Source organism: Cloeon dipterum, chromosome 4, assembly GCF_949628265.1.
Source record: "Cloeon dipterum chromosome 4, ieCloDipt1.1, whole genome shotgun sequence".
NCBI classification, from domain to species: Eukaryota; Metazoa; Arthropoda; class Insecta; order Ephemeroptera; family Baetidae; genus Cloeon; species Cloeon dipterum.
Window position 1 is genome coordinate 22,025,726 of NC_088789.1, and position 13,484 is coordinate 22,039,209.

The following is a 13,484-nucleotide window of genomic DNA, read 5'->3' on the forward strand; positions in this document are numbered from 1 at the left end:
CAGGGACGGGACAATCTGCAGCGGGACGAGGGACAGTTTTATCGGCAGCAATTGCAGCATTGAAAGCCAAAAAATTATCAGCAAAATATCTGCTTTTTTCAGGTTTTTCTGCGATTTTGCGCATTTTATTTCGAAGCACATGTCATGCGTTTTTATTTAAAATAAAAAATTCTCAAGATGGATGACCAGAAATAGGGATTTTTAAAAATTAGTAAAAATGCCACTGGTTTCACCAAAAGACAACCAATTATTGTAAAACAAACCGCAATTTGACCTTTTTGGGGTTAAATTCGTGAAAAACTACTCCGACTCCGTTTGTGCGCAAACAACAGTGGTGCGTTTTTCCTTGCAAAATTGATGAACCCTCAATCAGTGGCTTTTATTTTGATTTTGTAACGTTCCTATTTTTGCTCATCCAGCAGGAATTTTTTTTATTTTCCAAAAAAATGCATTTGTTTCGGTAAAAAGCGCAAAATTGCAGAAAACCCCGCAAAAAACAGTTTTTAGCCATGGAGTGGGGTTTTCCGGAAAAATTTTTGCGAGCCCTGGATAATAGTAAAAATAAGTCACTGTCTCCACCAACCTTTTTCCAAAAGTGAGCACTCTTGCGAGGCTTACAATTTACATATTGTTATTTAACTGACAAAAAATAGCTAATTTTAAAAGTAAAGTAGAAATTTGAAAAAAATATGAATCTGGTATGGGGTCCAGGGGGAGACTATACAGGGACAAGGTTAAGAGCTAACAGGGACAGGGACGGGACGAACCCGAGAGAAAAAAATGGGACAGGGACGGGATTATTTTTTCTGTGACGGGACAGGGACGGGACCAAAAGCCCGTCCCGGTTCTCTCTCTACCACAAACCTTTTCTGCCCACATCTCGTTTTTCAATTTAATAAACGTGAAAAAATAACGTGTCAAATATTTCCATGTTTTAAAAAGCATACATGATAATAATTTAAAGATAAGTGATAAAGGACGTTATGGAATGTTAAAATCTCCAAAAAATTAACCATAGATCATCTACAAAGAAGCAATCCATTGATGTCACGGTTTGTTTTTCACGTTTTTCACCTGTACCCAGAGGCATTTAAATCCCCTAACCAGAGGACATTTCATGTCTTCTGGCTACAGTTTAACGATTCAAAACGAAAACTTTATTTATTTTATTTCATTTTGCAAAGAGTTTAGTTAGTCATCGCACATTATATATCTCAAGTAGCTGCTGTAATTAATTCAGGGTTATTGACCAATTAACAATTCAACTAATTATTAATATATTATGGAAAAGTCAGTTTTTGCCGCCGCGTTACAGTTTTCGTCACCATTACCTTTACATGGGATTCTCTTAAAAACTGGCGAGATTATGTGTATCATAACCCGGCAGAAACTGTTACTTTTCCATAGATGTACGCCTGTGGAGGATAAACAGGTCTGAAGGTCACAGCCATACGTACATACATATTGTAATTGTACGAGAGTTTTCATACAAGCATTTCTATACTCACCAGCATAATTAAGCTGCTTACCTCCAGGTTCAAACCGGGGATCTCAGGGTTTTTTGGGTTCTTTTCTGGGTCAATGTTGATACAAGAGGCATCGGGATCTCTAGTTTCCTGGTACCAAAATTTAACCTATAAGATTTACAGGAATGGTGGGAGAAATCTGTTTGTTTACTTTGGCTATCTAACACCTGTATGTATAAGAGCATTAAAACCATGCACAAGCTAATCATAATCAGCAAAATTATTTTTAAATTAATATATGGGGGGCTCACGCTTTCCTATCACTCACACTTCTCGCTCTGATGGGAAGATTCAATGTTAATCCCTATTCCCTATCCTAGCGAGAAGTGTGAGTTGGGCGAAACTGGTGAGTCTGCCTTACGCTCAATAATCTGAATTTGAAATGTCAAAGATGGCATGAATGTGGAAATGAGAGACAAAAATTAAGTAGATTACCATTATTACTCTTCTTTGGACGTAATCATGCATGAAAACGATTTTGTGGCTTTGCAGTGTGTATGCGTATGTATGTATGATGTAATGGAATGTAAGACCTGTGGCGCGCTGTTAGATGATGCCACGAGCCTGTTGCGATTGCGAATGACGCGAAAGTGTGCCTGTGTTGTGTTTGCGTCCTCACTTGTCTGTGCGAGTTGAGAGAAACCAAACTAAACCAAAAAGGCCAACCATATAATCACACGAAGAGAGACGTCTGACTGAGTCTAACACTGGACACCGGACTTAAAAATCCACCTAGATAACTTTGTTGTGCGTTCATTCATAAATCTATTCTTGACCGAGTGCTCCGTCCAAATTGTTTAATTTTTCATCCAGTAGCTGCACATCAGGTAACATAATGTTGTACCATAATCATTAGGCAATGCTGAAATATTTCATATCGAAATTTTATTAATGAATGTATTTGTATCTACACTTATACACACCCGCGCACACCCACGCACACGCACGCGACACGCGACGCACACACAATATTAATGGTAAAGTTTCAGTTTCTGCCGGGTTACACATCTCGCCAGTTATTATGAGAATCCCATGTTAAAGTAGGGGTGGCGAAAACTGTAACTCGGCGGCGAAAACTGACTTTTCCATATTATATATAATACACACACGAAGTATTTATTTTGTATGTTTGTATGATTTGTTTTCTCAATGTAGATATCGTAGTATTACATTCATTTTAACCATAGATAGATATCAATAAATCTCATCTTCGATAATTATATGTACATGTACATAATATATCAAAATAAAAAATTTGTAATGTTTGGTGTACATACAGGTTTTTGCCATCATGCTATTATATGAATGTATATTTTTTCCGAATTTTTAGAAACATTTAGAAGGTAAATTTTGAGAAGGTTAAATGGTGAACATTCTTGAAAACGTGTGTATGTATAATGTACTCTGTATCTACATAAATTTTATAAAAACATTTATTTTTGCGCACCAAACGATTTTTACATAGATACATATATGTACTACATAGCGAAAACGGATAAAATATCATACATATGTATGTACATACATTTTTATGCATATATATCATCAACGTTATTCTCAAAAGAATAAAAATTTTTATTTAATACAGCTTCCTTGGTTCATAATTTTTTCCAATTTCCTCCAAGCTGATATTTTCTGGAATAATAAAGAAAAATAACCAGGTTGCTTCTTGCTTATTAAGGAAATTAATTGCAATGGATTTCTCATATTATTACTGATGAAGGAACACAACAAAAATATTCAATTAGGAATTTTTTATTTCAGCTCAACGACGATGGCGGTGGAGTGCAGCATGAGCAAAGACGACGTCGAAACGCTTGTCGGCCTGTTGATGGAAGACTGTAATAAAATTGTAGACCAGCTTGACTCTCTGAAGTATTTGAATTATAAAATCTTCGCCGATGTTTGGAAAGACATGCGATTCTCCATGATTTTCTGGTGAGAGAGAATAATAATTTTAGTTTTATTATCATGATATGATTTTTACTCAGTTTCTTTCAAATTAAACTAAACCTTGCCCTTGACATGTTTCTGTACTAATAAGTGAACTATTACAGGAGACCAACGTTGGAAATGGCGTTTGAAAATGCAGAATTGGTTCTGTTCGTGGTGAAAAACATGGTTTTGCCGCCCAACACCTTATCTCGTCGACTATGCAGCATGTACCTCCTCTATGGGGTGTATGTCAAACAACCAGGAGAGGACTACTGCAAATTCAAGGTGAATTAACCAAAATATAAAATTTAAAGTCTCGTAGCGAACAACAGCATCTTTTCACAGATCACTCTAGATGAGTGGCAGGAATTGAATGAGTTAGTGCAATTCTGCGTGAAGGAGGAATTGAAAGAGCACGTTTTTATTTTCTGCAAATTGATCCAGAGAGAGGCATTTGAATTTTGCATCAGCCCCATTGATGTAATTTTATTTTAATTATTTTCTGGGTCGTTTCTAAGATGAATTATACCAGTTAACGTCCGAAAAACACATCGAACTAGCCAGGTCCAAGCACGCAGATCTCAAATTCCCTGAGGGTTTAGAACTGGGAAAGGAAAACCAGCTGGAGATGCTAATGGACTCTGAACTGTTCCTAAAGCTTGCAAATGTTGAGAAGGCGTACAATGACAACAAGTGCCTTGGCAATTTACTATTTTCCTATTTAAAGAATTTTGTTATTAATCGTTTAGTCCATTGTAGATTTCAAGGGCGAGCTGGAGCCAATCATCGACCTCGCCACTCACTTGAGGAAAATCTGCATTTCCAAGTCTGGCAAGGAATACGAAGGGCTGAGGGACCGCCAGAGAAGTGCCAATATGGCCGCGCTTGATGAGCAAGAAACGTCGTTGACCCCAATTTCCTCGAAAACTGGCAGCAAGAAGAGTCCTGCCTCCCTCACCTCCTACTCGTCACTGCCTAGTAAGATGATTTTTGCCAGCTGCATTAACTGCTCTTTCAAAGTAAACCCGCTTTTAAATTTTCTTATGGCCTACATAGTGGAAAATAGTTTGATTTTTAATGCTTCAACAACTAGGAATAAACTGAGATAACATGGCACCTCCTCATATTCCGATTTTAGGCTCCCAAGTGGACGTCCCCACTCTAACGCGGACCTCTCACACTAAGTTTGCGATCCAAGCTTGCTAGCAGTTAATAAATTATAAAATACTTCATGGTTTTGAGCATTGCTGTTGTTTCAGTTAGATTTTGAAGCCAGTTTCCATTCAAATTATGATATTCAGTAAAAATCAAGATGATGCCATGCCGATCATTGGTTTTTTAAGGTCACATGTAGATGCTAAGATTTTGAGTGAGAATTGATTTCGTTATAAATATAAATGTTTGATTAACTGCTGAACGTACTGTGAGTTTGCTATTAATGCTGCACTTAAGAAAATTCATGAGTGATTTCTCGATATGGCCAAAATTGCAGTATTAACATTTTATCTGTAATTATCTGCCCTTCATTTTTTCTATAAATTACCTTGAAATATTTAACTAGTCGGACTAGCTTGGATAATTTTTTTGTATAATATTTATTTTCCTAAAGACACAACACTCATGGCCAGGCATTTATTACCATTTTATCTCAGTATTTATAAAATAATGAGAATATAGTTATTTACATCACAGTTGGAAACCTGATCAGCTCTAAGTATATTCACAGATTTTTGCCGGACCTAGACTGAATCTTGATGTTATGTGCCTTTAACGACAGCGCATGAAGTACTGCCAAAATAATTTATCGATGAAAATCATCCATTTTATTTTAACTTAATGCCATCTATTCATCAATCATAATCTTAACATCGTTAGGGATAATCCTAGTGCTTTGTAGGTTGTGTGTAAGCTGCTGAGAGGCTTACTTAAGGGAGAGGTGTTGGAAAATCGTAAGAGGGTAGCACGCTGCAAGTGCAAAGGGGAGAGTTGCCTGTAAAAGCGCAGCAGGTGACACTGTTTGTTATCTGTCGAGTGTGCCTTGTTACCTGTCATGATCATTACAAAAGCAGGGTTTCCCTTTTCTACTCTATTTTGGCTCTTTTGTAACAATTTTTATTTAAGCTGCTGGCGCGTGTGCTCTGCTGCCGGAGGTCTCTGAAAAGATGGGCAGGTCAAAGAAACCCAAAGGCTATGCCATTTCAAGCAAAACCAAGACTCCAGCTGAACTGAAGATTCTTTTACCTCCTGAGTAAGAAATTAGGACTATTAACCACGTAAACTTAAATCTCTATGAAAATGTTTGCAGAGGCTATGAATATGTGCACTCCAAAAACAGCCGAACTCTGTTCAGGAAGACAGTGCCTAGCTTGGAAAACAAAGTCACCACAAATAAACTTGTCTTGAAGAAGAAAAGGACATCTGGAGGATCAGTTGGTATGTTTCATTTTGTCGTCTTTCTGTGCAGTGACTCAATTTTTGGCATTTTAGCTTCGGTTGAGAGTGCTTCAACGGTGACCCAGAGCAGTGTCTCCTCTCCCGAGACCATGAGCTCAAATCAAAGTATGCCACTGCTGTAAAATCAGGTAGGAGAGCGAGATAATCAGCAGAAACAATGGCACAGAGGCGCAGTATGTGTGTGATACATTTTATGCTCGTTTTGATTTATTTTCGTTTGGCCGTGTCGCACGAATAGAGATATAAAGAGACTGAGTCGACTGGGTGTGAGAGAACTGCTTGCTGATTAATTGAAATGCTGCCGCACACGCAGCCATTGTTTCTGCTCCGAATTTTGACACTGGAGATAATCTGTAGCAATGCGAGTGTGTGTCTCTTGCAGCCAAGCATAAATTAAGGCGGTTATCTGCCCTCGGCCCGTTGGTGATAAAAGGACAATGATGCAGGTGTGCGGCCACCAACACCTCTTGAGCAGTCCGCCCACCAGCGTTATGGGCCCACTTTCAATTTAACTCGAGCGCAGAATTTGTTTACTGCTGTTTTCAACCTTTTCCGAGACTGCAACACAATGAAGTAATAAATAGCGAACAAAATGTGTTTTCATGTGCGAACTTTGAATGATTTTGTGCTCAAAATTATTTTTCAAATCCACTCCACCTTCTCTCCAGTCTGCAAAGCACTAAAAAAGTGTCACAAATTTGATTTATGTGTCGTAATAAAAGGCCAAAAAGCAAGATAGCCGGGATTTATTGTTACCTCCATATCCTAGGCGTCCACAAAGTTCGCCACCAACGCCGAGGCCCAAATGCAGGCAGCGTGATTAATTCGGGGGCCTCGCCCTGTCCATCCACTCCTCGGCCCCACCCCCAGGAGGAATTACAAGTCAATTACGGCCGCGTGCGGGAATTCCTGCGCGCGTGTGAACGAGTGCGGTTTGTCGTGACTGCGGTTTTGTCCATTAACGCACAATTTCCGAATCTCTCGCCTTCTCGGGCAGCTATTAGAATTATTTGGGCTCTCCAACGAGTGCGTAGGAATGTGTTGGAATATGCGTGTGCGGTTTCTCACTATGGCATTGCGATATTTATCTTTTCTTGTTTTGGCCAACCGCACGTTCTTTTTGGGAATTTTTAAGACGTCAGAGGGATGCAATTGGTTGTTGTGGAAAATATTGTTTAACTCGCAATAGTTATCTCTGGACCTGATGCGTTTTCTGTCTTTAAGACATTGTAATAAAAATAAATGGAGCACTGATAGGGATGCAAGTGGCATTATTGCAGCGTCTGAATGCTTCAAACCTGTTTTGCAAGAGGCAAGTTCGAATCTCATTATTTTTATGTTTTAAAACGAGTGATGAAATTTGTTTCACACCCGCAGATCAGGGCTTCATTAAATATCCTAATCACTTTGGGTTGGGAGCTTGATGTTTTAGTTTATAAAAAAATACGAAATTTTAAACAGGTTTAGCTTGCATTTACTCGATTTTGGAGCCAATTTAGACATTTTTAAATATATTTTTACCAATGTTTAATTATTTACTTGCTAATATTTTTAAATTTTCTCGAGGATTTGCAATTCTTTTACCAACATAAGTGTAAAAAACAATAACTAAAATTGAACCTGAGGGCAGCAAATTTATTAAATCATCGCCTCAAAGATTAATTTTTGAGAAACTTTAAAAAAATGAATGCTATCTTTGCATTTAAAACGTGTATGGTACCACTTCTCAGGATGTCGGCAGTTTTGGACTCCAAAAGTGGTTTTAAAGTGTCTCTCCAAAGTCACAAAATGTTGTTTACTCGAATTGAAAACAAACTGGCTAAAAAACTGCATCTGTAAGAAAATTAAAGTTCCGTTAATAGCATCTAAATAATTATTTTCAAGAGAAACCATCTTCAAAATTGATAAATATCTTCGACCTTGTTCTGTGCTGCCAATGGATTTTATAATTATTTATCGACTTCATCGAAAATAAGTCGTAAATTTATTGGCTTTTAATATCTGAGAGGCGAAAACACGCTAAGGAGACCTGTTATGCCTCTATGGGTAATAACGCATTTTAATTGAGCGGATCATATATAACACTCAGCCTGACGCCCTCGTTTGCGTACTTTTTTTGCGACTAAATGGAAGTCTCGGTACTTGTAGGGAATATATTTAAAAAAAATTGTAAACGCCGATTTAATGTTTATGGGCCTGTTAAGGTGTAAAATATAACGCAGAAAATGAAAGGTCGCCGCCTACAGCGCGCAACTTGTAATTTCTGAGCGCGTCCGTCGTACGCATTTTCCAATCAAGCCCGATTTATTCGACTGGTCATTTTCTAATTACGCTCACGAGCGTGGGCCCGGGAATAATAGGCGCGCGCTCGTGCTCTCAATAAAGCAAGCCCAGGAGCAGCGAGACGCGTCGTGTAATTACACGTGTCGCCCACTTACATATATTCGGCCCCGAGACACTTAATGAGACGAGCTCTGCCCTGATTAATGGGGTGTTGTGCCCAACAATGGCTCTCGCGCCAACCGCACCCTTGATATTGCCGGGAAAGCGTCAATTTTCTAAACGCCGAATTATAATCAAGTGATAATTGCAATATTCGCGCGGGGCCATTGATGAAACGTGTTTTGGTTATTACGAAAGAATCCCCACAATTTCTAGCCATTAATGAGCTTTTAAGCAGCAACAGCAGCAGCACGGCAATTGGAAAGTGCAAAAAACTCTCGCTCAACATACATACACACACACACATACCAATTAATTAAAGTGAAACAAACTCTGATTAGCCCAACCCTTTTAAACGCGCGCTCTCGCACTCAAAGGCATTCGCTGTCGGATTTTTTGCACTCACTGTTCGGCCTGCAATTTGATCGGCGCCGATAAAAAGGCGAAAAGACGAGAGAAAAGCAGGCAGATGCCTCAATGGGGCCGTGAAAAATTAACTCGAATTTTTTGCTCCCCGCGCGCCATCGAAATGAAATACGAGTCGCGCTACTGCAAATTAAAAAGAATGGAATCCGCTCGGTCGAATTCCACCGCGATAAAATCTGCGTCTCCCTGCAAAAACAGAGATAGGAATATGGATTACGCTGATGAGTATCATACTTGGAAATCTGCTTATATTTCCCATTGCTTTAGAATGTATTTCAGGGACTACTAGGTGTTGTAACTTGAAATTTTGGTTTTGTTTTGATTTTGGTATAGCAAGAATAAATTTTCATCTGGTTGAATGTTCTGGTATTGGCAAAAATAATTTTTGGTTTTAGCATCTCACGGATTAGGCATTTTGAACACACATAAAATATCCTATCAAAGTTGATTAAAAAGACAAAAAACAAAATATTCGGATTAAACACGGAAGTTTGAGCTCTTCTGCCGTTTTAACTGGCACACTTGGGTTTAGAAAGGCGAGGATTAATTAAAATCTGATGCGCACGAGTCACTATGTCCACGATTTATCGGCTTGAGAAGAAATGCCCGGGACGTGCAACCGGCTAATTTATAAATCCGAGATAAAACGCGCTTATCCAGTCTCGGAGTGGACAATTACCCGAAACCAGAATTCGGTGTGTGTGTGTCCACACGATCGAGCGGCTGAAATCGGGCTGGCTAGCTGTTTACGCAAATTTTCGCCTATCAATCTTATCTGCTTCCGTGTCAATGCGCTGCCGAATTCCATCTCGATCGCTTGGTTAATTGACGCGCGGCGGCGAATTTTCGCTAATAGCCGCGCGCCGAGTGACAAGAGCTGCGGCCGGGTCGCGTCCAGCCGCTGAAATTGGCCGTCCATAAATCAATGGCCGGCTAATAACGGGGAGAGCAGCCGACGAGTAGCCGCGGGCCCAAACACTCGCTCTGACCGACCCGCAGAGAGTGAGAAAGAGTGACCAGCACTTTCTTCTGCGCGGCCTCTGCTGCTTCCTAGTTTGAATATTGCCAAATATAGTCCATAAAATTAAAAAGATAGCCATTAGTGACCCACGGGGTTGCCAATTTTAGATCCGCAAGTTCTTTAAATGTCTTATAATCGCTGATAAAATTAAATTTGCCTCAAAATCAAATTTTATTTACTCGAATTTATTAAGAAAGGCATTCGCATGCAACACAAACCAAATTTAGAGATTGTACAATCAGAACAAAATAAAATATATGAAGGTTATATTTAAAAAAAAGGCCAGAGAATGGATAATTCCCTAAAATATCGCAAGGGATTAAAATTTCAGCTGCCTCTTATCTCCTTCCCTAAATTTTTGAAGTTTATTAGTAAATAAATCCCACAACTTTATTATTGAACATAATAGTAGTCAAACGAGGAATCATCTATAGTTAGCAACCCACAAATCGGTTTCTCAGGCTGGGGTAAGAGTAAAAAAGCTGCCGAAGAGATGAGTAAATGATTGCCACATTTTTCGCCGGCCACGCTGCGATTACATGTGCAGATTTCACTGGTGCTTCGTCCGTCCGTCTTTTACGGCGTTTATTTTTATAATCTGTGCTGGTCGGAGCACAGGTGCTCTCCTCTCAGCCCCGATTTAAATAATTGCATTTGATCGCTGGTCGAGAGAGAAAAACGCCGTGGCTTACGTGTTATTACCAAATGCAAATGGGTTTCGGCTGACTCCTTGAAATTTATAACTGCTCCTGTTGCCGGTGAATATATGCAAACACACGACGCTTGGTATGCAGAGAGCGCGAAACCCTCCTGTCCGAACGGTACGCGTGTCTAATCCGTTTTAATTCGACCTGACGCTGTGAAATGTGGGTTAAATTTCATCCACTTTCGATTTTTCCTAGGAGTCGTTGCTTCTTTATTGATCTCTCACAGCCAGGATTGAATCAATTCGGCCACTTGCCGCCGCGCGTCTTGCACGAAGAACGTGTCGTTTTGACCTGGACCGCTCAAATCCAAACTGTGCGAAGCCCCTGAAATTAATTTTATTCTTTTTTTAGACTTATGAATTTTATACACAATTTGAAGGGAAAATTGTCGATGGTTAAAATAGTCGGTTATAGACGGTTTTCAGTGCATTTTTGAAGCACAATTCGAGGATTAAAATAGTTTAGACAAAGGACGATTCTAATAAGAGCTTTAAATTATATAATCCGTGCAGACTTCACTGTCCCATGACGATTGGAAATTTCAACAAAATCGACCGTCTAAAATTCACAGGCCTCACTAATTATTTTTATTAAAGGGCTTTCCTTGGTTACCTTGGATCATGATCAACGGGCTCTCCGGTGATGCAGAGTGGCTGCCTAGTGTGTGCCATGGATCTAACGAAGCCACAGTGTACACGATTTTCGTCCCCTTCGGAGTCAGACCGCCGTACAGTTCATTCAGACGGGCAGCACTCTGCTCCAAATGGAGCAAATTGTATCTAGGGGCACAATCAATAATGCTGAGAACAAGTGAAAATTTAATAATTTACTGCGAACCGAAGACCGTCTTGCAGTAGAGTAAGAAGTAATCAATAGAAACATAAGTTGGTCCCAGAGTGGATCCCGTCGTTAGAAACTGGCCGAGTTCTGAGCATTGTTGATACATCCACTGTTTTCCTGAGCATATTATTTGGATTTGAATTAGATTAACTTAATTTTGCCCTTAATCACCGTAATAGTCTTCCTGCCAAAATGTGCTGTTGACGGCATACTCGAGAACCTCTTGATAATCGCTGATGTAGCACGTGCCAAATTCATTTACCAAAAAGGCAAGCATTTCAAATGGCGTGCCGAGGGACTCAAATTCCATCCAATAGCAAACGTTGTCGGTCAAATTTCCAACCCTTGCTGTCTCCACCTCTTGGCCAAAGTGCTCAGTCGCGATGTTATACAAATTCTGCACGTCATAAGGGTCTCGAGTGTCGATTTTTCCATCGCAAAAACTTCAGAGGTTAAGGAATGAAGAGAAAATGAAGTTTGTTTGCTGAAAAACTCACGTGAAATGCTGGGCAAGCGTTTCACTGTCTCCACTGGCGACTATCAAAGACATTTCTTCGAACCCTTGCCAGACTAAATTTCCACAGCCAGGAGAGGCCTCTTCCAGGGCAGAGTACACTACTCTGTAGTAGTCTGATGATTCAATAGAGATTGGTTTAAAATTTTAAAATGATCTGAAATAGTGCAAAGTCCCTGAATTTTTTTAAATAAATATAGAACCTATAATCACAACAAAATATTTTTGAGCAGTGCTTCCTGCACTCTAAAAAGGGATGAACGAACACGCCTACACGATGGTTGGGCGAGGGGTGGTTTAGAAGGTTTCCAATGATTTGAAATTTTAGACCTTCAAAATACGGTGTCACGTGCAATCGCGGGCAAGAAGCATAAGCTCCAGCAAAAATATCTGGATGCTGGGCGCGCGTCCACGCGGCCAAGCTGGCAGAGTAGCCTGATCCGTACAGAATCCACGGCCCAGAAAACATCTCATCATTCTGTTTCAAAAACGTGGCAAAATTCACGATGTCCGAAATTGCTTGTTCGATGGTGAGAAAGGCCAGATCTTCGATTGTCAACGACCTATGTACAGACTCCAATTAAATCTTATTGGCAAATGCTAAAATGTTTTGCATACTCGGTTGGTTTGCTTTTTCCGTAGAATCTGTGCTCTAAATCGATGAGGACCGCTCCCAAATCGCGGCCCAACAGGCCAATCGATCCGTTCACAGCAATTTCGCCGTCGATTTTCCACGGGCCGCTGAGAAACACAAACACTGGACCGCCAGGCGTGTAAAATTCGTCAGCGATTAGATAACGCTAGAAAAGGATAAAAATAGAATTTGAAAACATTTTAAGAGGAGATAAAGCAATTTGACCCGAAATTGATATAATCATTTACAAGCGAGGCATGAGGTCACGCAAAATTGACATTCATTTGAAAAACCTTCATGTTAGAAGTTGATTTAAGGCTTTCTTATTTTTTTTACGGTCAAATTTATTTATTTTTTCACCTGAAACCACGTCCTGGCATCGTTGGGATTCGTGTGGTCCAGCTTTTGCTCAACGTATCTATCAAGGAGCACTGCTTTCGTTGGAATTCCGCGGTCATCGGGGTCAGCTGGCGGATAGGCCAGCGGCGGCCCCGGAGCACGAAAAGGGGCAGAATTTCGCGTGGCTGCAGAGGCGAAATTCGCGAACAGAACGGCGATCGCGATCGGCGTTAACCTGTTTATTGTTTGTCACGCGCAATTCGAATTTTTATGGAATGCCATACCTCATTGTGGAAACGTAAACAGCCGCGGGGCACGCGAGAACGCTGCTGCTGTTGCTGGAAATCCAGTTGGATTAAGTCTTTAGTGTCGTTAATAAGATAAAAAATATATAGGTTCCTCTCTCTCTACTCTTTCGGAACCGATATTATTATACGGCAATCCGATTAGCATTCAGATGGGAGCGTCCGTCCTCACACGAGACGATATAATAATTGTTTTTCTCTCGCGCGCCACTGGAGATATTGAGAGGCGAAAATAATGGCCGGAGCAGCAGATGATAAGCTTGCTTACATCGACTATTTGGACAGATACACACACCTTCTCTTTGCTCTATTTGTCAAATCCTCTTGTAATTATTTCAAAC

The 13,484-nt window shown here is 40.1% G+C and overlaps 2 protein-coding genes across 2 annotated transcripts; one reads left to right on the forward strand and one right to left on the reverse strand.

Annotated features, from left to right (window-relative positions):
• The first annotated feature begins 2,212 nt into the window (after nt 1-2,212).
• Nucleotides 2,213-6,645, forward strand: LOC135942726 (uncharacterized). The gene is made up of 10 exons (XM_065489006.1): nt 2,213-2,353; nt 3,291-3,464; nt 3,584-3,746; nt 3,807-3,941; nt 3,994-4,162; nt 4,221-4,439; nt 5,583-5,709; nt 5,767-5,894; nt 5,949-6,043; nt 6,298-6,645. Exons 2-9 carry the CDS (start codon nt 3,301-3,303, stop codon nt 6,035-6,037), a joined length of 1,194 nt encoding a protein of 397 aa, XP_065345078.1. The 5' UTR covers nt 2,213-2,353; nt 3,291-3,300; the 3' UTR covers nt 6,038-6,043; nt 6,298-6,645.
• A 3,608-nt stretch (nt 6,646-10,253) lies between these two features.
• LOC135942443 (putative serine protease K12H4.7) lies at nt 10,254-13,127 on the reverse strand. The gene is made up of 9 exons (XM_065488561.1): nt 13,123-13,127; nt 12,860-13,073; nt 12,484-12,665; nt 12,196-12,428; nt 11,849-11,981; nt 11,523-11,794; nt 11,342-11,468; nt 11,124-11,290; nt 10,254-10,835 (listed from the first exon to the last, which is right to left on the reverse strand). The coding sequence occupies exons 1-9, from the start codon at nt 13,125-13,127 to the stop codon at nt 10,732-10,734; spliced, it is 1,437 nt and encodes a 478-aa protein (XP_065344633.1). The 3' UTR covers nt 10,254-10,731.
• Nucleotides 13,128-13,484: the final 357 nt, after the last annotated feature.

Coding starts and splice junctions, on each gene's coding strand:
- LOC135942726 (XM_065489006.1), top strand. CDS start 3,301: ATGGCGGTGGAGTGCAGCATGAGCAAAGACGACGTCGAAACGCTTGTC. Junction 3,465..3,583: donor CGATTCTCCATGATTTTCTG/GTGAGAGAGAAT, acceptor GAACTATTACAG/GAGACCAACGTTGGAAATGG. Junction 4,163..4,220: donor CAATGACAACAAGTGCCTTG/GCAATTTACTAT, acceptor AGTCCATTGTAG/ATTTCAAGGGCGAGCTGGAG.
- LOC135942443 (XM_065488561.1), bottom strand. Junction 12,429..12,483: donor GGAAAAAGCAAACCAACCGA/GTATGCAAAACA, acceptor GTCTGTACATAG/GTCGTTGACAATCGAAGATC. Junction 11,795..11,848: donor ACGCTTGCCCAGCATTTCAC/GTGAGTTTTTCA, acceptor TAACCTCTGAAG/TTTTTGCGATGGAAAAATCG.